Source organism: Blennius ocellaris (genome assembly GCF_963422515.1).
Source record: "Blennius ocellaris genome assembly, chromosome: 4".
Lineage (NCBI taxonomy): Eukaryota > Metazoa > Chordata > Actinopteri > Blenniiformes > Blenniidae > Blennius > Blennius ocellaris.
Window position 1 is genome coordinate 20,249,435 of NC_137653.1, and position 23,596 is coordinate 20,273,030.

A 23,596-nucleotide genomic window follows, 5' to 3' on the forward strand; every position below is an offset into this window, starting at 1 on the left:
TTAATGGTTTACCTCAGTGCGGGAGTGAAATAATGGCCACGTGAATGCAGCACCTCTCTGCTGATGAGTTCACGAGGTGTGCTTTTTCTCCCCCTCTTCTTCTGTCTCATCTGCCGCTGCTGCTTGCTTTTGCTGTTTGCCAACCCACACACCACCGACACCAGGGCACACATCACCACAGCTCCAATCCCCATCTTATTCTCATAATGAGGAAGGTCACGGAGGGTCAACTTTTGTTTATCCCGTGCAGGTGACTGTGAGCTACGGTGCTTCGTGGCTTACTGCTGCAGCCTTTCTCTCAAACACACACAGAGGCCTGTCCTCATGGCATCACAGTGCAAAATAGCGTACACATATTGACACGACTGGGAAAATCAGAGAAACAGTGGCATTCATATGCCATCGTTATGACGATAATCTCATTCCCATAACTTAGTTGGCTGGTTTTACTGCATACATAAAAGCACCACTGAGTGTGTCTCATAATGTTTATACTCTGAGAAGCCCCACTGGTCCCTATCAGCACTAAACCTGGCCAGGCAACACATTGGAAATTAAAACTGGGTTTTACCAACAGCAAAGTGAGCGTATTTTGAGAATAACTATTGGTCAAATCACGGAAGACACAATACATCAATGGTCCTTCCTTATCCAGATTTTATATGGTGCTGGCGTAGCATGATTCTGTTGCACTTTTGTTGGACAATATAAATGAGTCCAGTGAATGCGGGCCAGGTCTGTGTCCCTGTTTCCAGCTTGGCCCATGCAGCAGCAGTAGCAGCTGATGTGAGTGAGGGAAAGCTCATTAATCTGGACACATCAAGCCAAGCGCAGTCCCACCTGCCTATGATCCTCCCACTAAAACTGGGACACACCTGGGAGTTCACCCACCTGCTGTCAAGGTCACCAACACAAACAAGCACGGGCAGCCGGCTGCACGTGTGCAGGCTCGCTCGATGAGGAGCGGGCAGGAGCAGCAAAAATAAAGAAGAGCATCCCAGACGTCGGCCTGAATAAGGGCTCTGTGCACACATGATGGGATGCAGAAACATGACCCATCATTCTTGCTGTGTTGGCAAAGAATGGACGGTAAGAGCCGGATAAACACTGGTACTGGTTCTCCTCTCTCGCTCGTGCTCTCTTTAGATAATCCTAAACCCTCGTGCTGGTGTCTAATTAGAATATCCATGTGCTAATTAAGGGGTGAAGCAGGTTTCCCCGTGTTGAGGAAGACGGGGGGTACACGGAGGTTAGCCTGGTATCATTTACCTCTTGACACTGCCGAATACCAATTATTCTCGCTCACTGCCCACCCTTAACCTTCCACGTGTTGCAGCCCACAGGCTAACGAGCTAACCAAGCAACATGGGTGTCCATTACATCTCCATGTTTGAGGCGCAACATGGCGACTCCGGTGGGACTGCAGGTTTTTGATTTATATTTCTGCGTTTCGGAGGTCGATTCAAATTAGAGTCAATATCACAATTAAGTTTGTTTTTGTTTTTTTTTCTACAGCTGATTTTATTAACGGATATTTTATAATGAAGAGGAGTCTTTTTTTTTTTAATCAATACTACTACTTTAATCAGCATTCTGATTATGAGCCCTGTGCGTGCGTGCGTGCGTGCGTGCGCGTCAAATTCAAGCCTTATCATTGGATCCTGATCAGTGATGCCAGTAACACATTAATTAGTAACGCATTTCTCTCATACGACCTCTTTTTTTAGTAACGAGTAATCTCACATGTTACTATTTCCAAACCAGTAATCAGATTAAAGTTACTTGTCCAATTCAATGCGCGTTACTGTTGTAGCTTCCCATAAGACAAGTTTCTTATCTGCAAAGCTGCTTTGTTATTAAACAGAACCGGCCACTTCTTTGTTCTTCTCCAAACTGACACAGACACAGGCAGCGCATGCATGCAGACACTGTACGCTCACCTTCTCCACTCTCAGCCAATCACAGGCCCTCTGGTAAATAAATACCAGTAATAGTAAAAATGTGATAATAAAACCGTGAGTCAGATTTAAATACAACAATGAATGATGGTCAAAGGTTAAATATGTATCAGCAGGGGCACGATTGCAGGGGGGGGGGGGGGGGTCGGCAGCTGCTGGGAGTAACTAAAAAGTAACTTGTAATCTAATTTAGTTACTTTTTTTTAAAGTCATCTGTGAAGTAACTAAGTAAATTTTTATAGGAATAACTAGTAATCAGGTTAGTTTTTTTAAAGTGGCTGTGGCAACACTGGTCCTGGTGGATCTCGCTCTCTTTGAAAGTATCGCATCGTTCAACTGGATGGATTGTGGAGACGTGACAGTCCAAGAATTTGTATGTTGCCTGAAGGCAAATCTTCAGCGTTAAATGTACCTGAAGTCGTTTTTCATGTCGTCTGTCTTTTTTGTCTCTGCTATTGATGTATTCTACCTGGAGGTTTGGGAGTGGCCAGTCTCAGCAAGGGATCATGACAGTGCGGCAGCGCTCTCATCTCACACAGAGGAGACACGGGTTCACTTGTAGGAAAGCCCTTTCTGAATGGAGTTTGTCTCTTTTCTGTAATTATGAATGGTTATCTTTTTGTGTCGTGGTTAGTGAGGAATTCATGGCCCTTCGATTGTGTCCTCCACTTCAGCTAGGACATGCTCTGGCCTTCAGTGACCAGTGCAGTGGATGGATGTAACAATCCACTACTCCTGAGTTAGTTGGATATAAATTCAGAGATCAGAATAGGGAAAACTTTTATGGTCCACTACATGTAGTTCAAGCATGCTAAATTGTGCATGCACACATTTCGATTGCATTTTGCAGTTGATTAACTAAAAATAACAACACAAATGACATCAAACACGAGCATTCAAATGAGGGTTTTCGAGCATTATCCCTTGTTTACACAGAAAACAATATTGCTGCCATGTTTGTTCGCATGTGTTTGCTGTAGAGGGATTGGATGGGGCACTGAGTCCTCACGAGCTGGAGTTAGGAGTGTTGGTGAGGTTATAAAATACATCAGAGCACTAAAGCTCAATTTGGAAAAAAATAAAATAAAATAAGTGCAATATGGAAGATTAAAAGTAGGAGCAATCATCAACAAGGCAAGTGGTTTCAGAGTAGTCAATGATATTGCACTTTGCATTTTTCAAAAACACCTCTCCGTATTTTGAGTGATCTTGGAGTCACGCCCAATATTTGTCCTCCATGTAGGAACCTGCTAAATGTGAAGTGCGACTACAATGATTCAAATCAAACCCAACAAGCAGTAGTTCACTGTTACATTCTGTGTGACTCTGGAGGGCTCCACACAACAGTAAAATATAAATTTCAATAACTTTTACTAATAAGTAATTCTAGCATTTTTGATAAATATACCTTCTTGCTGCTTTACATATATGGCCCCTTGTCAGTGTCACCGTCCAGGTTTTCTTTGCCTGTATTCTTTGCCTCAACCCAACCCACTCAAACCCACAAAGCAACAACTTCTGGCCAATAAAAGATGGGGAGGATTCCCTTTTCAAAATGTGATCGCTGCCAAAACTGAATAAAGCTCAATGAGGGTTTCAGCTCCGCTCTGTGTCAGAAACAAGACTCTGCGTTAAGACTTCTGTCTTAACACAGTTTTGTTTCTGACACACACACACACACACACACACACTATCCCATGATCACAATAACAAAATCACTAAAAAGATGTCAAAAAGCACTGTTAAGAAAACCAATAATGGCCTCACTCACCAATCCTGAAGGATTTTATTTTTTTTTGGGGGGGGGGGGGTTAAACCTTTTAAATTGTAGGTTAGCTCCACATTTCCACCTGTTGCTGCTGTGAGGTGCCGAGGTGAGAGACACACTTCTCATCAAGTAAAACTCCTCTGCAGCAGGTAGCAGAGTGCCACGGCTGGCAGAGACGCTCTTCTTTTGTGCCCTCTTTCTGTGGCAGCAGTTCCACTGGCAGGCAGAGCTGTTGTCTTTCATTACCCCAGGCTGTCTGAGGCTCCCCTGAGCCCTTGCTTGGAAGAGGCTGGTGCGGCATGGTGCGGTGCTGCCGGGTGCCAGCCGGTCCCCAGGGCTCATGCCAGCTCTTGGTTGGACTGACTTGCTGTCGATTAGGACATCGGCTGGACCGCCTCAAGGACATGAGTGCCCACAACCTGGCTCCATTAGGATGTGCGTAGCCCGAGTGGGGCAGCAGGCTGGGAGCATTCTAAATGGGCTTGGGGCTTCATTGTCTCAGAGATGCTGAGTTATGTTAATTCACCTTGTTGCACCGGAGCTCCTGAAGCCAGACAACAGAGTCATCTGAGGATTGTGTGCTGGTTGCTGAATGAAGAGTATTGATGCATGTACGTGGGTGTTGACTGCTTGTAGCCAACATTAAATTAAAAAAAAATCTTGACTCAGTCTTTATTTTATGCACTCTGTGCTTCTCCTCAGTATTAAAGTGCACTGTCTTTCCTTCAGATAAGCCTGGATTGTTCCATTCATGCCCTGCGTAGTTGCAAGTTCATTTGTATGTTTTGTACTTTATCGAAGCAGTAAGTTCTCTTTCAACAAATTCATTTTTTTTTTATTCTTTTGAGTTTGATCCTATCAAGGATCTGATGTCAGTTATTTTGAGAGCTTGTGTGTAAAATCACTGTGCTTGCTCTTTAAATGTAGAGATTTACAGTTTATTTTAAATAATTTTTTGGCCAATTAAGAGGAAGAATTAAGATTTCACCACTTCACCTTGAATCCATGTCTTTTACAGTTGGAGGAAACTGGAGTATGGGATGAAAACTCATACTAGCACAAGGAAAACATACAAACTCCACAAAGAAAACCTCCGAGCCAATAATTGAAAATGTACTGTATTTTTGCCACGCTGTCAAAGTACTAAGTTGTTCTATTAATTATTGTATAAGTTAAGTTAAGTATTAGGTACTAGGTTATTGGCTGTTATTCAATCATTGGTTGTTGCCCACTTTAAATTGCAAAAATCTACAGAGACATTAGTTTTGACTTTGCCTTTTCATGAAGGCATAAAGCAAAGTTGAAACTATTGTCTTTGCAGATTTTTCTGATGACATTTTCTTTTGGCTCAGTTGATTCTGCACTTTTACCAGTGAAGGCTACTGAATTCTATTCATTGTGTTAAGCCAGTTCGCTGTGCTACACCCTTCTTTTCACAGCAAAAAAAAAAAAAACCATGAGTTGAATAAAATACACCAAATACTGAGATTAACATTAGTATGACGGATCATATAATGTAACACATCTGTGTCATTATTTTTTCAGTTCCTCTTGATACCGTTGTTTTTATGTTTTCATCCTGACAGCCCCACTCCCATCCTTAAAATCTCAATCTGTGATTAACATAATCAATGCAAATCTCAACAATCATCACATCATTGGTAGGAGCTTTTCCAAATACTTTCATTTTTATGCATGCAGTGCTTTAACAGGCCAGACTGGTACAGATTCGACCAAGGAGCCTTCCAGGTCTCTTGTGGTCAAACTTCAGTTTCTCTTTGTCTTCGCTGATAACTGAAGGGACACCTAATGCAATCTGCTGCTACAGGGGCGCAACAAGCATTTGCCTGCAGTCTGGCTTTGCTGTTGTCATGTGCCTCTCGCATGTTGGAGCAAGGCACTTTTGGCATCAGCATGTTCATCAGGTCATATTTACTCATCGCTTCCTGTGTTATTTTTCTGTTTCTATTTCAAGTCTCAGTTGAACGATTCATTGAACCTCTTGCCCAAAGTCCTGCTTTTATTCTACAAGCGTTATTCATATGTGACTCACAGCTCCTATTTACCCCGTGTGTGACTGCGAGCTGTTTGTGTAAATGTGGAGGCGTAGCTAATCAAGTGGATTCCAAGTTTATACTGTATCTCAGATTTACCCACGTGTCTGAGTCAGTTTATGATGGGATTCAGAGAGCTTTCACGGAGCACACGGCCTGCCACTGACGAGCCTCCACTGGATTGTTGTCTCTTCAAACCAGCGCTGAGCTGTTTCTGTCCTTAACCCAGCCTGAGAGACTTCCCTGTGAGGAACGAGGAAGGGGATGTATGAAGAATGCAAGCAAACAGATGTCCCTGCATCACTAACTGGGAAACGATGCAAAAATGTAGAATAGTCGTGTAGAAGCAGACTCTGTTTCACGGGTTTCCCTCAGCTGTATTGCAACTGTACAGAATTCAGATTTTCATTTGTAGTCAAGTGAAGATATTTTATATAGACAATATGAAACAGGAGTGACCAAAACTGTACAATAGCTGGGAAAAACAACGAAAGCATAAACATGACATTAATTACATATCAAGAAATATGAATAGAAATGTAAATGAGAGAGAGAGAGAGAGAGAGAGAGAGAGAGAGAGAGAGAGAGAGAGAGAGAGAGAGAGAGAGAGATGTGTAAGAGAATTGAACTGAGCTGAAACAATCCTATAATAAAATTTGAATTGAGTGGATTTATTTAAGCGATCAAAGCTTAACTGAATTGAAACTGTAAAACAGTGGAAGGGAACACTGATTGTCAATGAACGAGACAGAGAGAGAAGTCAATGGCTAAAGAAAAGGGGGGTGTGTCAGTCTGAGGCGAGCACCGGGCTATCTGACACACATTGTAAGTGACAGGCTAATGACCGCAGTCTGTAGGAGCTCGGCAAACCAGAACACCATCAACAAATGACACAAGTAAAGAGAATATCTTTCACTCATATGGTCTCCCCCACTTTTACGCACCGCGAGCTGTCCTTTACAGCATGTTGAGCCAAAATGCACAGGTCAGAAACAATAAATTCCCCACCAAATTTAAGACACCAGAACAGCACTCCTGTCCATTTGGTTGTTCTACACTGCCTTGCTTGTTTGAAGCATTATTTCTACTGCTTTGTTCTTTGCTAACAAAGTCCCACTGGTGCACAGGGCCATTTGCTTACCATAGGCAGCCAGCTTTTTTTCACCTGCCCTGATGGCTGCTTGGCTTCACAAGTTGAGGAGTGAACATTAATAGCCTAAAGCCATTTTCCTATTTTCTTTCCTCAGTCTCCAGGATGGTAAACTCCCTAATTTATCCCCGTGACAAAGGGATTGGCTTTTATTGTTGGCAGAGCTGTTTGCACAGGTGTTATCGTGGCCTCTGATGGCTTTCAGCTTCTTCAGATTAAGTCTGAAATGCTCCAGACCTTGAGCTGTGTGTGTGTGTGTGTGTGTGTGTGTGTGTGTGTGTGTGTGTGTGTGTGTGTGTGTGTGTGTGTGTGTGTGTGTGTGTGTGTGTGTGTGTGTGTGTGTGTGTGTGTGTGTGTGTGTGTGTGTGTGTGTGTGTGTGTGTGTGTGTGTGCAGACTGTTGATGTTAGTTGTGAATCAAGAAGCCCAGTTTCATGCCAGATCTGGACTCTAATCTAAGAGAGAGATTTTCTGCTCAGCACTTCCATAGGACTCATTAGTGAGCATTTTACAGGCTTGCTTGGGCAGCCACTCTTGGACAGCCAAGTGTGTGTGTTTGTATGAGGTGCGTGCTCCTGTGCACATGCACATATACAAATGTGTGTATGCATCTGAGTGTCCCACCTGTTTCCACTCACTGGAGCATTTGCGGACGCGCGTGTGCATGCCAGAAGTACCATAAACTCACAGCTCCTCATGGCTGAGTGATATAACCATGCAGGATAGGATGCATTAGCCATGTCCCCCACTGTGCGAGAGCTCCACCTGCTGGCTCAGCTCCAGCCACTTCTCTTCACCTGACCAAGGAAGAGGCGTCCATCAAAGCTTGTGAGCCTATTAGCTTCCTACAGCCATCTGGTGCAGTTTCTAGATTGATGTATGTGGCCAAAACTAAATGAGACTGCAGAGAGACACATTCATCGGAGGCTCTATTTACTGAAGCTCTATGAGGGGAGATGGTATTGATATTTCATTATGAGTCTAATAAAGGGCAGCCAGTATTGAGTTTTCATTAATAGGGTTGGTTTGGTGCAGATTAACATGTCTGTGCACTTTATAATGACTTGGAGAGATGCTAAATGACTTCAGCTGGGTATTTTAACTGGCCTCAAAGCTTTGACTGATCTAACAATCAGTTGCATCCTCCGAGACTGAACAAAAAGAGGGAAGGGGGGGAAGAGATAAAGAGATTGTGATGAGCCGGTATGGAGGTAGACATGCAGAAAAAAAACTTGCAGAAAACAGAAAGCAACCAAGATACAATGCAAAAAAAAAAACAGCAAGAGATCAAAAGTAGAACAGTATCTGCCTTTGAAAATAACAACAATATCTTGAACCAGAGGGGGGTTTTAACACCCCTTCTGGTTTCCTAAGGTGTTCTTTGTCCATGCATATTTGGATAGGATTCAAAGAGGAGAAAAATCAAAGAAGCTGCCACCCAGTCAGGAAGCATTAACTACTTCGTCTGTAGCTACAGAGACTCTCGCTGGGCTTGTTCTGATTCCTCCGAGCAGTCCCCGTCTTCAGAAGCACCGGCAATAAAGTCACTGGAAGACGTGGCCTCGAGAGAATATGGCAAAACCAGCTGAGCAACAAATGAACATTAGACCATCAGCAGGATACAATGTGGATCTTCAACATGGCAGCAGACCCGGTGCCACAAACAGTAGCCTGTCCTTGATGTCCAGTTCCTCTTGTTCAATTTATTTTCTCAATGGAGGCCCGAGCCAAATGGATTATTAGGAAGAGGAAGAAAACCACAAAGCAGAGCAGCTTATATGCTGTCAGAATGAAAGCATCCACAGACCTCTGAGCAGCAGTGAGTCTGGGGACCGATTGAACTTTCAGAACCATGGACAGCGTCACTGGACGCTGCGCCATGTCTGCCTTTTTGTTTCACATGTTGTTAATTTTGTGGGTGGGGGGGGGGGGGGTTCATTCACTTGTGTCCACAAAAAGCCTTGTGTTTGATGTGCTTTTGCCAGTCACAGCACTGTCGTACTGCAGTCAGTGCTGCAGTAGTCTCCGTGGTAAGTCTCTCTTGCTGTAACTGGACTAAATAAGGCCCGTTCACCTCCTGGTATTATCTGAAGCACCACGGCGCATCTTAAAGTGGCAGCACCTCCATTAAAATGAGTGATGATCTAAATCTGTGCCCACAGCAGAAAGCTGAGACTCTTAGGTAATAATGGATGGGCCTTTTACCAACGCATTGCTCCCTCACTGCAACGCCGTGTATTTTTGTATAAATGTCTGCTCTGTGGTGTATATGTTGGTGCATTTGTGTGACTGTTCTTGAGCGAATGAGGTGCTCTAACAATTTGGTTGCTCCAGCGGGAGCTTAGCAATGTAAAAAGGAAATAAGTATGCTGAGAGATTGGCAGCCATGAACTAACTTATTTATCACTTTGTATATCTTACTGTATCACTGTCACAGGGGAACACATGTACTTCTTATATCCTGTGTTGATTTGTAGCAGGATTTGAAACACCTGTCATTTATTTACTGACACTTTCTTTTCTGTTTGTCTTTACAGAAAGTATCCCAGTACACCATTATTGTCCAGGCCACCGATATGGAGGGAAATCTGAACTTTGGACTCTCCAACACAGCAACAGCCCTGATTTCCATCACTGACATCAACGACAATCCCCCAGAACTGACTGTCAGGACGGTGAGTGATACATATGCCATCAAATTGATATTGGTATAAAATGTCAGCTCATGGTTATTGGAAATCATTGTGCCATGTTTATAATATAAATATCAGCCTTCAACCCAAACCTTTTTGAAAGATTTCTTCTTTGCAAGTATGAGAGAAAAAATTTTTTTTTAATTGTTGTGCAATTAATTGTAACAAGAAAAACAAGATGGTTTGTTTGAAGATTCTTTTTTTATATACATAATAAAAAAAATTTCCTATCTTAATTTTGCCAGAAAGCTTAATTGGTATTAATGTCTTTTTTTTTCTCCAAATGAGGCCACGCAAAGGGTAGGGGTATATGCAAAATCATAATTAACAGACACAAAACAAGTATGGCATTGTTTCACATTCCAGTGAAACTAAAAAAAAGCAGAAGCATTCTCTGTTCAGCAGATTATTAATGATACATGTGAATTTAGTGATGCATGTGACTGTTTCTAGCGTCAGATCTCTTTCATTGATTCTTTGAATCCACAATGAGACATTTTTCTCCCAATTCTGTCCAAACATGCCCGGTACATTTAAAAAGCAACCACCTGGAATATCATAATTTGTAAAGTGAGGACAAACATTGCGTACCTTTTCGCAGGTTCTGACCTCTGCAGTTCATAATGAATGAAATGCTTTATGAAGCTTTTGTGCTGTATGTTCTAATGATGATGCACATGAATAAATGACGGCGTCATCAGCAAAAAGATTTTTCATCAACATCCCTCCGCTTTTTCAACAAGACACTGAAGGTGGTTATTCCATCCCTTACACACAGCAGGCGACAATGACGTCTATGTCAGTGATGCTCAGTTTTTATCATGAGGGTTCACAGTGCAGCGTGCTTTCAATTCCTCCTGTAGAATTCAATGTGAAACTATCAAAGCTTTGTAGAAAGTCTGAGGAAAGGAAACTCCTCACAATCACGTGTGTTAGAGCAGTGAGGTGTTGAAAATCTGCGGGAGTGTTCCCCTCCACAACCTGCGTTACAGTGAATCCCTGAGACCAGATATGCAGTCCTGAGTAAACCACGCAATAAATTAATCATTATCACTATTGCTCTTTCGAAATAAGCAAGGATAAAAATAGTGAAAGCGATGCTCGATGTGCAAAGAAGAATCATTTCAATATGTTCCTTAGTAACAGATTCAAAGTCTGTGTGAAACACACCGTATGGGAAAACAGAAAACTACCGATCAGCTTTCTTCTTCCTCCCCTCTTGATGCGTCCCCTGCCCACGGGGACTCTGGTGGCCAGCATTTGTCTGCAGGCATCTGGCCTCAGTCCCTGATTCCTCAGCAATGGCCTGTCAGGAAGCAGAGCTGCACCTGGAACACTCTCCTAAACCTGCATGTCTGAGTGTGTGTTGTTGTGCATGCATGTCTGAAAGAGTGCAGAGCTAAAGGTGGGGAATAACTCTGATTTAACAGTAATGGTGACTATATCTCAAGGTACCCATTGAAAAACTGCATCCAGAACCCGGTTTTGTCTGTTGGTACCTTTTCCGTTTGCAGCAAAGTTGTAGAATAGACTGAAATGTTGTCTGCTCATGGACCTATAGGGTCACGGCTGCTCTTGATGTGAGGGTTTGTTTTTTTTAATTCTTGGGATTCCAAAGAGAGACAGATGCTGTTCGCAGTGAAACTGGGACCCAATGGGTCGGTGTCACATGCTGTGATTGGCTTTTCCTCTGTGGGCTTTGCCAGTACAGTTTTAGCTTCGTGTTGTGAACAGAGCTCCCCAGCTGTCAGAGGCAGAGCTCATCGAACAAGGCTGCCACTCCTCTCAGAACTGGTCCCCGACCTCTGTGTCCCCATCCGGGCTGTTGGCAGGTTTTACACTCAGAAGCAGTTCTGGATCAAAGTCCCCTCATGTGCACGAACTGTCATGTCTCGCTTCAGTGGCCATGCAAAGACAGACGTGTGCAAGCAGATACAGTCATGCACGGAAGTAAGCACTATAAAGAAAGCTCCTATGAATAAGCAAGAGAGGAAATTGGCAGTTTTATTTGTTGTTGGGTTTTTTTTTACTTTTCTGTCTATCATGAAAATAATACCTTATCTTAAAGATAAAGTGAAACACTATATTATACTATACTATGTACAGTATTCAGCTGATTTCACTACATCAGTGGATCCAGTGAAAGTCAATCGTTGTTTGTCAGTAACAACACTTACAGAAGATTTTTTGGGGGTTTCAAAACATTTGGAGATTGATTAAAATCTGTTATACGGCTCGCAGGCAAAGACATCCTAAAAAAACTTTCGTCTGAAGTCTTTGGGGAGCTTTGCATCTTGGCTGGTTGATGACAAACACTTGAGTAGCAAAGACAGGAGCCAAAATGTCAGAGGATTGAGAGAAGAAGAAAAAAAATGGTACAACTCATCGCTCTCTAACCAGCTTTTACCTTTTAACTTAAAAAAAGATTTTAAGGTGTCAGGCCTCTGGGGAAGTACAGACATTTCCATTTCATGTAAATGTATCTATTCGTGACAATGAAATCAGAGTAACATTATTAATTCTTACTGCTTCAGATGTGGCGGGGTGGCGTAGTGATTCGCACCCTCACCTCATAGCGATAAGACCCTGGCGTGCTTGCGTGCGTGCGTGCGTTCGTGCACCCTCCACTTCACATACTAGTGACTGGGATCAGCTCCCTACAACCCTGACTTAAATAAAACAGGCTTATATTATACAATTAATATAAATAAAATGCAAATACAAATTTGCCCAAACAATGAAAACAAGCCCTACTTTGTTTTTTTTTTGTTTTTTTATAACTTTTGGATAGAACTTCCCTTCTTTAGGACATAAGTAATGAAGTCTAGGCAGGGCCAGAAATGATAGACAGCTCTGCAAGATCTTTTTTTCTTAGTGTAATTATAATTTGAATTTGAACTTTTCCTTCTCCCAAATTCTCTTTGTAGCCTTCACTCACCCCTGTTCAGGGATAACTGATGAAATTATGTCTCAGCGTATCAGTGAGAGAGTGCTTCACCCTATTGTGGCATGTGGCTCCGATGTGGGGGTGATTAAAGATGAACGGAAATATGGTTTTGTAGTCTATCCTTCATTTCGACTCAAACAGCCACATTAGAATCCACAGCAAAGAATTTGTTTTGGGCCCAGATGCTGTTGCCTCTGTTTTGTCGATCTCAAAACCACTTGTTTTGCCTCCCACACAAGCAACGAGACTTGGAGCAGCTCAGTAATTATTTGAGTATGACAGACGCAAGAAGAATTCATTGCTCTTTGCAGGAGGCATAGAGAAAACATAAGCACGTTAATTAAGTGAAATTGCTTGCGGGGGTGTAAACCGAGCTGATATATTGCATCTAATTTGAAAAAAAATAAGCCAAATGTTTTATTCATTATCCCACGTGGGCCTGAATGGGCTATGGTATGTTGGCCATTATGTGATAAACTGAAAGACAATGGCACTGCAACAGTCTGTCTTATCAAAGTATTTAATCAAGTGCATCTCACCTCCCAAGTGTACTGCGCTTTGTCTCTGACTGCGCAGGGATGAGGAGGAGAGGAGCTGCTTAGCTCAGGAGAACTCATTCAGAACTTGAGACACACAAGATGAAGGATTTGAATAAAGACTCATTTGTGTTGCTGCTGTGGAGCGGTGCCATGTGATCGTCTCAAAAGATCTGTAGTGCCAGAGATTACCTGCCCTCACTTTGCCCTGATCCCAGAGCTTTGACTTTCACTGGTCTTTAAATATGTCACAAACTTGATATTATTCCTAATGTGAAACATGTGCCCTGTTAGCTGTTTTTTTTCTAGATCACAACTTTCTCAAGTTAATCAGAGTTTAGTTTAACTGGTCTGTTTTCAATAAGTTGCAGTTAATTTGTTGCTGTGCACCTGCACACAATTTTGTTTTCTAAATTGATTTAAAGTTTGTGCCTGCAGCCCCGTGTATTTCCCAATTGGGCTGCAGTTCAAAAGTGTAATAGGCTTTTTTTTTTTTTTTTGTATTTCGGTTAAAATGTCTGCTCTAAATGGTAGCCATTGTTGGAAATGTATAGATTAGCTATGACGTTGTAGGATCTAACTCCATCTTTCCATGTCGTAGTTATTATCACAATAAGTAGCGGAAATGACAGTAAATTCTTTTTTAAGTAAATTGTTTCAGTTGAGAATGCAAATCAGCACTAAAGCATTATTATTCAATCCATCTTTATTTATATAGCACATTAAAACAACCACGGGGAGCCAAAGTGTTACACACAATGTAAATAGTACAATAAAAACGTTAAAAGACAACTAAAATAAATCAGTTATTTTGAGGATGTAAAAAACTGAGAGCCTGTGAAATCCATATTTTGTGATATTTGAGAAAAGAGAAATTTAAAGTAGTCATGTTCCAAATTAAAAGCAATTATCATATACGATAAAAACGGATCCTTGTTTTAATCAGTTTGTTCTAAAAGTATCACCAAGAACATGGGACTCTCCCTGGCTTTAGTGAAGCGAGCATTTATTACCTGTATTCTTGGACTTTGTGAGAATCCACCAGAGCCATAAAAACGCCAATGCAATGTTGCACCAATATTGCATTTGTGTACCAAATACAAATCACCAACGACATCCAAAGTTTGCCATTAAACATACTTTGACATTTCTTTGACGGCACGCTTCCGTCTTCATGAGAAACGTCATCTGACTGTGAGTGTTTTATGACGCGTCTTTTCATCAGCCGATGAAAGCTTTCACCCGAGAATCATTGCACTCAACTTCCATCAGGCTAAACTTGTTTCTGAGAAATAGCAGAGATGCTTCAAACTCAATGTTGATCGTAAAAAGTGTTCAGTGTGAAAAATAAGACATTTAATAAGGCATAGAACAAGTCAACTGAACTGAACCAATCGGCAACTATAAACCGTTCAACCAAACTGAGGAATACTGTGTAAATCAAGAGTAGGCTTTGCAGTTATGCTGGTGGAGGTTTTAGTTTTCAGTCAACATGTACATATTTTTAGGGCTCGATGAGTTTTTAGCTTGGCACATACATTTTGAATATATGCTACTTATTTTTTACAAGTCCTGGTATTTTTTAATGAAGCAATTTATTTATCAGGGTGTTCAGCTTGTTCCCATCAGGTGCTGCTGAACAAGTTCACACTGTGCCTGAGATTTGCCTCCAAATGATAATTAATGTTTAAATATGAAATTCATTTGAAGTGTGCATATTAATCCCTATGCGGACAAAATCAGTGGCCTTTTTCTGACATAATTCAAATTAAACTATCCTAACTTCTTTCTTCAGAAGCACAAAATCCTCCAGAACCTCTTGAGCGTGTGTCTCTAGTGGCTTATCAATGGGTCCACATTGCATTTTAGAGAGTGGCCATTTTGGAGAGGCCCGCCTCTACAGTCGGCACCATTGTGTAGCCTCTGAGCGAGCACACTGCTTTTGGCCGCCTGACAGCTCGGCCAAACAAGCTTGGAAGGTTTGTGGTGGTGTTTATGCAAAAGCTGGGGGTGAAAATGAAATGGAGGAGCCCGTACGCCAGGGACTGAGAGTGCATATTTAATTTGTTGTGCGCTTATCAGCCCGGCAGGGGGACAGAGGAGGAGGAAGAAGAAGAAGTAGAAGAGGAGGGGAGGGAGGGAGGGAGAGGAGGAATGTGGTGGTATGGACGTTGCTTCAATCCCACGATGATGAAGCCATTAAAGTGAACAGCAGCTGGCAGACACACGCCATAAACAAGTCAACGGTTCACAAGAGGAAACACGGATTATCATGTGACAATGAGAGCTTTCTACTGTGTGTGTGTGCGTGTGCGTGTGTCTACCTTTGAGTGGCCATCCCTCAGTCGCCAAGTAACTCCCACAGAGCGAGAGAAATGTATCCTATTGCACTGTAAATTCTTCTTCGGGCTCCGCAGCTGTCACCAAGTTTCCTCCAGAGTAAGTTCAGAGGAGAGTTATTTCAGATTGCAATATAATGAAGATCATTAGCCAAAGATTATTCCTACCGCTGCCTTAATTACAGTACTTATCTAATTGCTTATTAAGACCTCGATTTGGTGAATGCACAGAAACTAAATTAAATGTATAAACACTTAATTGAACAAATCCATTAGTTGGAATAAAGAGTTTCATAGGAGCAGACGTGGTGTGGAATAAGGGACTGCATTACCATTATGAAAGATATGATTCTCAATTATCCACATTTAAACAATAATGTCCTCTGTCTTCTTCTTCGTCTTCCTAGTCTCCTAATTTTCTAATTTCTTCCCCCGTTTGTTTTTGCAACCGCTTTCAGTTCATGTTTTAATGTAATGAGCCTTATTGGCACGACACTAAAAGCACTTTGTTTTCATAATAACAATTATGTAAAATGCTGAAAGATGGATGACGGCATGAGCAAATGCTAAAAATCTCAATAAATCACGTTATTAACATGCATTAGCAGGCTGCTCAAGCAACATCAGCATAATGTTATCTTCTCCCACCCCCCACCCCCCATCCCCCGCCTGTTATCATCCCTCCTCATCGTCTCTTTCCTTCCTTCCTCCTCGCTTGTAGTTTTCTGGAGAAGTGCCAGAGAACAAGGTGAACGTGGTGGTGACCAACCTGACGGTGGTGGACAGGGATCAGCCCCACAGTCCCAACTGGAACGCGGTTTATCGCATCGTCAGCGGAGACCCCTCCGGACACTTCACCATCCGCACCAATCCCATCACCAACGAGGGCATGCTGACAGTGGTCAAGGTAGAAAAAGCGCAGCTTTTCCTTCTTCCCATAGGCCGATCGCAAGCACGGAATATCTTTGAAAAAGATCGCATGCATTAATATGCGGGTCTGCATCTTGTATGTTTCCACCTGCTGTGAAGTGCCAGATGTTGATGACTGAGTACTTTGGACTCACATTGTTTCAGTGAATTATATGTCATTTCTCAAATTGGAACACAGTTAGAGCTAATTTTGCAATCAGCTATGCTCGTTTTCCTTTCAATCTCATTATTTTCTTCTCTGCATCTCTCTCTCTCTCTCCCTCTCTCTCTCTGCCTTCCTTTTCACTCCGTCCTCCTGGTCGGGTTCCCAGCCGGTAGATTTTGAGATGAATCGGGCCTTCATGCTCACCGTCGTGGTGTCCAACCAGGCCCACCTGGCCAGTGGAATCCAGTCCTCGCTTCAGTCCACAGCCGGAGTCACCATCTCTGTTCAGGACGTGAACGAGCCACCCGTCTTCCCCGTCAACCCCAAGATGATCCGGTTTGAGGAGGGCGTGCCAGCGGGGACCACTCTCACAGTGTTTGCCGCCCAGGATCCGGACCACTTCATCCATCAGATTGTCAGGTAGCAAAAAGCCCCACACATCCACACTTTACCCTGAGCGTCACATTCATAATTTCAAGGAAAAACTAAATCCTTGCCGTCGGCAATGTAAAACTATGTTCACGTCCATATGTTGTGAAAAACTGTCCGCCTGGTGGTACAGTGGTTTGCACTCCTGCCTCACAACGAGGACCTCCCCTGTTTGAATCCAGTTAGGGGCTTTTTTTTTTTTTTTTTACTACAGATTTTGCTTATTCTGCATGTATATATTTTCACTACAGATGTCCTCCCAAACTCCAAAAATGCTCTTGAGTTTAATCGATGCGTCCAAATTGGTCATAGGTGTAAATGTGAGTGTATTTGTAGCAGCCTATACACGGTGTTCACGTTCTAATCAGCTGGAAGCAGCTCAAACACCCCAAGACCCTGGATGAAGATAGATATATGTTATAATCTTAAGATGCTTTTGAAAAGTCTACTAATGCAATCCATGAAAACAGCAACCAGATAGTTCAGAAGATTGACATTTCCCAGATTTGTTTTTCTCGCCAAGTAAAACTAATATTCACTTCTGTAATGTATATAAGTGAGAGCAAATATATGTCTTCCTTTGAAGATAAGACTCTACTTGATAACCGAGAGTTGGATGTTCCAAACACTTTGTCCTCCACCTCTCTGAGCGTCGAGTGTCACTAGTGTTTGATCAGAGCCGAGCATTTTCTCCACAGTTTATTCCTCTTCTGTGACATTCTCAACTGACCGCCCGCCCACCCTGCAGTTACCTCCCCTGTTGCCAGGCGACTGGTGTGAAGAGGTCGTGCAGTAATGAGTTGGACACTGTTTGTCTGCCCTCTTTAGATCCTATCTTCCTCCTCATTGATCCCTCCCTCCGTCCTTCCCTAACTGGGATCACACACAGTGGGCATTGTGCCATACAGGCATCGACCCCGTGTGACAGAAACTCCCACTTGCCTACCGAGGTCCAGCGACACCGTTCCGCTCCACCGCCAGCTCCGAGCAGAAAGATTGATTTTTCTTAATGTCAGTGAGACAGCCTCTTCCACTGAGAAGCCCAGTGGAAATGTTACCGAATTGATAGAACGGGACCAAGTGGGAGACGCACTCATATAGTATATATACTGTGGAGAAGAGTGAGCGGTCGCCCCAACTCAGGTCTCCTGAAAATGACAAGACATGCAAACCAAGTGGCCTGAGCTTCTCTGCCCTTTGAGAGAAGCAGCTCGTCTTTTACTCCCTCTTCCCTTCATCTCTGCCTCACTCTCACTCCCACTGACCCTGTCACTTTCTTCCCTGTCAGTCTGCATGTCTGTTATTGACGGGAGCTCAGAGCGGCTGTCTTCTCCAAAGCAGCTCGCCAGCAGACGCTCGGCTCACGTCAGCCTCGTTTCTGCCTCTTGCTGCTGCTGCTGTATTCCCTTTCAATGACCTCGCTTGAACTGCTGCACAATACACACACAAAAGACATGGAAATGCTCAAACGTAGGCTCGCAGATGCACGCGGACAGGCACACGAGTACCCGCAGAGCATGACTGAAAGGCCTGTACATGAGCAGTGGATGGGAAAAGAGCCAGTTTGTGTGTATGTGTGTTGTTGTTGTTTTTTTAATGTTTCTATTTTTTTTCTCTCTCTGGAGGGAAGGAAAGAGGAGAGGATGTGAAGCCAAGCCTATTTGCCAGCAGATTGGACTGTTTGATGTGATTTAAGTGGCAGCAAGATGGAATTAATGTGTGCGTGCGTGCGTGCGTGCGTGCGTGCGTGCGTGCGTGCGTGCGTGCGTGCGTGCGTGCGTGCGTGCGTGCGTGCGTGCGTGCGTGCGTGTGTGTGTGTGTGCGTGCGTGTGTGCTTTTGCCATCGTAATAAAGGTTTGAATAATCACCGTGCACAGTGAGGACATTTTTATATGAGGACATGCTGGTGGCTCCCTATTTATGAAGGTCTGAGGTTATAGAGCTTGGGTGGAGGATTAAAGGTGTCCTCCAGCATGTTAGAGCTGCACTTCTTTTAAGTTCAGAAGCTCGCCAGAGACACATTTAAAAGAAAACTTTCAAAAATTTAAGCAGCGGAGGCAAAGATATGCTGATTTTCAGTCTCTTGCACAACTCCAATCGCCCTGAATCCTTAAATTTCCAAGCTGCAACTGAGTGATGCCTTCCACAAGACCCTCTATGCCTCTTAAACACCAGCTCTTGTTGGGATGTCTTTGGACAAATTTTTCAATGAGAAAAATTCCGGAGGGCTGTATTTAGGTATCTGAGTGCTTTGGAGAGTTGGGAGGTTGCAGGTTAAAACTAACATAACCTGAACAGCACTTTCCATATACAAACATAAATTACTTATCAAACAAGCAGGCACATAAAGAAGCGAGAAATACATAATTTGACATAAATGAAACAATTTTTTAAATGATGGCAGAAAACAAGCTACAACAGCAGCATGCAGCATAGCTCATTTATGACTAATGAAAAAGTAAATGCGTGCGTGCGTACGTATGAGGTTTGCCCACTGGGTGTGGCTGGAACTTGATGTAAGGAGGTCCGCAGCAACACCCCAGCACATTATATTTCATGCATGAATATGACTGAATTTCTTGAAAAGAAAAGCTTATTTTGCGGTTTTATGCAGTTGGCTTGTCAAAAATAAATGGGTGACAGTCAATATATTCATTCATTCGGGATGCATATTTGGCACTTTTTCCTCAATTGTGGTTGTACTATTGTATTGTGTTATTAGCTTTATAACATTTAAATGGCCAAAACTATGACTTTACTGGCAGATATTGAAAGGTGACTCCAGATGCTTTCCGCAGTCCAAATACATGCCTGTTAACTTAGGTTAATAAGTCATCTGACAAAGTTCTGGTTACAAACTTGCTTCTCTAACCTCGACAGCACTGATGCCCCTTCCCAAACAGAGGCAAACATATTTATCTTACTTAACGAGGAGTCTAAACTTAACGCCAGTCCTAAAGTTTATGGTACGATTCCTGTCAGAGAAATAGATTAGCAGAACTGTAGAGAGACATTTCCCATCTGCCAGCTGCAAATGAATGCAGCGGGAGGTGACATCTTGTTGGCACAGGAAGGAAACAGGGGGAACAGACTCTTACTTGCAGGGTAACATAAGACTGCGACTAACACAGCATGACAAGTTCTTTCACGACAGATCCCGCTTATTCTGTTCTCCCAAGAAATCAGCGGTTAAAACACCTGATAATAACGGACGTTTCTAATTCTGCTGTTTGCCATGTGCCCCAGTCCGGTAGTTTTGTGTCTCTCGCTGAAGGTGGAATTAGTTTTTTTGAAAGCCTGAAAGCCTCTGGCTAACTAGTGGCAGCCTCCAACGCATTCCTCTAATTAAGCTTCCTTTCACTCCAGCACGTTTGTACCCAGCTCGCTTGTACAGACGCTTGCCTCTGATCTTCTGCACTCTCTCTCTCTCTCTCTCTCTCTCTCTCTCTCTCTCTCTCTCTCTCCCTCTCTCTCCCCCCCTCTTATTTTTATTCCAGCATCTCTCCCCACATCTGCTGTCATTACAATGACACACTGACCATCTACCTGCAGATGATATCTCCTCTTGTCCGCAATTAACCATCCCTCATTAAACCTGGGAGCACACCTTCTTCTCAGTCAGCTGTTAAACTTCCATTGTTAGTAATGGAATTTATAGACTTTAATTGCAGCTGTCACTTTAAACTCTGCGAATATGTCAACCGGTGAGAGCTGCTGTGGCGGCTGTGTGGGTACAGAGAGCGGTGGAGTAGTTAAGCGCGTTGCTTGGCTGCTCCGCTTATGGGTTCAGGTTTTCATCGGTCTTCATGCTAATGAGCTGCTGTTATGATAAGCTTGGTGAACATATGTTCCGCTCTCCATGTCACTGTAATATTTCAAAGGTGCTTGGCTGGTATTGCTTATTATGGTAATGAACACCCAACCTGATAATGGGTATTTTGGATCAACAAAAGATTCCGAGTTGTTGGTATTCTAAGTAACTGTAGGCTACGGGAATCATTAGGTGGAATAAATGTGTGTTGTTGTTTTGTTTTGTCTTTTTCTTTGGATTTAATGGACTGTCTGTCTTTCTTCTTGTCTCTTCTTCCTCTGTGTGTTTATAGGTACTCTAAGTTATCAGACCCTGCAAACTGGCTAAAGATTAATAGAACCAACGGTCAGATCACCACCATGGCCCTGCTGGATCGAGAGTCTGTGTATGTAAAAAACAACGTGTATGAGGCCACTTTCCTGGCATTCGACAATGGTAAGTCCGGTAAGTCCAGATGACTGTGTGTGTTGTGGTGATCTGTTCAGCAGCAGGCCACACACTGTGTCTCATGATGGAGGGTCAGTCAGTTAAATAATGCTCTTAGTACAAGCTGACGTGTCTGAACAGTCTGTTTCAAACAATAGACAACACTTTAAAGCCATTAACAGTTTGGGCAGTCTTTGAAATATTTGGAAGTGTATAGTTTTAGCACTGAGGTGCTGTCCAAAAATATTTCAAGGCCTTCTTTCTTATGTCTGAAACAATATGAAGTGAGACTAATTCTGCTGCAATGTTTAAAACCAACCAACTTACAGAATTCTCCCCGGATGTCTAATAATATAATCACAATGAGTTTTACTTTCTAGACCAATGTGTTCTGTAACTGTTAAAGTAAAGTAATAATGGTAGTTTTTACAGAAACATGTAAAAGCTGGAAGTGACCATAAAGCAGAACCTGCTCCATAACTTGCTGTTATGGCTTTGGACAATTGGACAATGTGACTCAATGCATTAAGCAACACAAAGTGTAGGGAAATATTGCTTGGTTATAGTTCTCATAATTTCCAATTTCCCCCATCTGACACCCACACTAAATCAAATTGTGCCCATGTGTTTGACTGTGGCGTGCAGAGCTTATAAAGGCATGTGATCAGGCATATTTTTTGCACATTATTATCTGGATGGGGGGGAAAGTCGACCAATTCAAATCAGGTCAACTGAGTATACCACATACGATTTACGAGCTGATATTTTTGGAGCTTGCGGTATTGTTTGCCTCCATATACAGCGATTCAAAAGTGGATAACAACATGCTGAAAAGCACCACATCACCATCATATGCTAGCAGAATGACAGTATTTTGATCAAATCTGGAGGTCCCCCCCCACTGCACTCAGATTGCATTAGCAGTATTGATATTCAGATTAAATTATTTCAGTGTAGTTTCACATTTATTTTCAGCTTTGGCCAAGTACAGGGTATTTTCTGTCTGTATCTTCAAGCTATAATAAGTATGTTGACTCCTCTGGTTGATTGACTCTTTTTTCATTGGTGCATGCCCACGTCAGCCCCAGTTTTGTTGATTTTGAATTTTTTTCAGTTTTCCGTCGCCTCGCTCTGCAACAGTTTTTCAGACATACGACAAGACCGTTGCAAAGTTAACAAATTGTCAAACTGTTTGTTTACAGTGGCAGTTTACAGTTTACAGGCTCTTTGCGTTTCTGTGAGGAGTGTTTTGATACTCTCACAGAATTAATGTGATGCATAGACCTGCTCCATCACCTAAAGGGGAATAGAATATCATTTAATGGAAGATATTAGCTCGTTTTCAATGTTATGAAAGCAAATCTGCTTCACAGAGTTGGATGAGGGCCAACAAAGAAACAGTAAGTGGAACTAATGAAAAACAGATGGAGAAGGACTTTGCAAACATTTAGGCGATTAAGCGACCGGTCAATAGTGTGGCATTGAATAAAAAAAAAAATGTGTTGACGAAGGGGAGTTAACAAGGACCAAACAATCACCTGTCTGCAGAAAAAGTTTTAAGAAAATTGTGAACCACGATTTGGGAATTCATCTTCAGTGTAATTTATCAAATAATGTAAAGATGTATCAGTCTGCAGAACATACTGTGATCAGCCTCTGCAGAGAATCCATAACAATCTCAGTGGACAAGAAACAAGCCCAGTACTGGGTGCCGGTGATGAGACGGCATAATTCTGCACTGGAGAAAAACTGAATAAGCTCAGGAACACTTTCAGAGGTCATTACACAAAACATGGTTCAGAACCTCTGAAGATGGTGGTGGACGTTTACACGCTATCAATAGTGAAGAGGACATTAAGGTTTTAGAACATCGTCTACCATCCAGACAGCTTTTCAGAAAAAGGGAAGAAGGAAAAAAAAACTGTGAGGCCACAACAGCTTGGCTTTATGGGGGAAAAGATGCTGGACGTGTCCACACACTTCAGCAGAAAAACAAAATTCGCAGCACAGAACACAGAAGATCCTGGACTGTAGAGCGACTCAAGAACCGCATCACATTTCTGTACCGACACTTCTGCATTTAGTCTGCTTGCAGCTTCGATGTTGCTGAAGGGAAACGTGTTTTTTTTGTTTACATCCTACCTATCGTGCCAACATTTTGCATTGTATTGTAAAGACAAAGTCAGAAGACTTGGTGAATGATTGGGAATGTCCATTTCATATCCTTTTATCAAAATGGCCCATGCCTCAGGGCCCCGTCTCCGATAAAGGAAAAACAATCTGTCCATGGAGGTTGTGAGTATCAACCCCAGCTGCTGCAACCATGTACAAAGATAAAGAAGCGAAGCAATACAAATAGAGATGCTTGCTCTGTGTTTAAGAAGGAGGGACTCAGGTGTTTTTACTCCAGT

At 42.6% G+C, this 23,596-nt stretch overlaps 1 protein-coding gene across 1 annotated transcript in view; it reads left to right on the forward strand.

Moving 5' to 3' along the window:
* Positions 1–23,596, forward strand: part of cdh4 (cadherin 4, type 1, R-cadherin (retinal)) — a gene marked incomplete at its 3' end in the record, with an annotated part of 230,220 nt that overhangs the window by 198,031 nt on the left and 8,593 nt on the right. The window contains exons 9-12 of the mRNA XM_080494878.1: positions 9,467–9,604; positions 16,166–16,351; positions 16,686–16,939; positions 21,052–21,203. Coding sequence (XP_080351004.1) covers positions 9,467–9,604; positions 16,166–16,351; positions 16,686–16,939; positions 21,052–21,203 — 730 coding nt within the window. The remainder of the gene's footprint in view (positions 1–9,466; positions 9,605–16,165; positions 16,352–16,685; positions 16,940–21,051; positions 21,204–23,596) is intronic.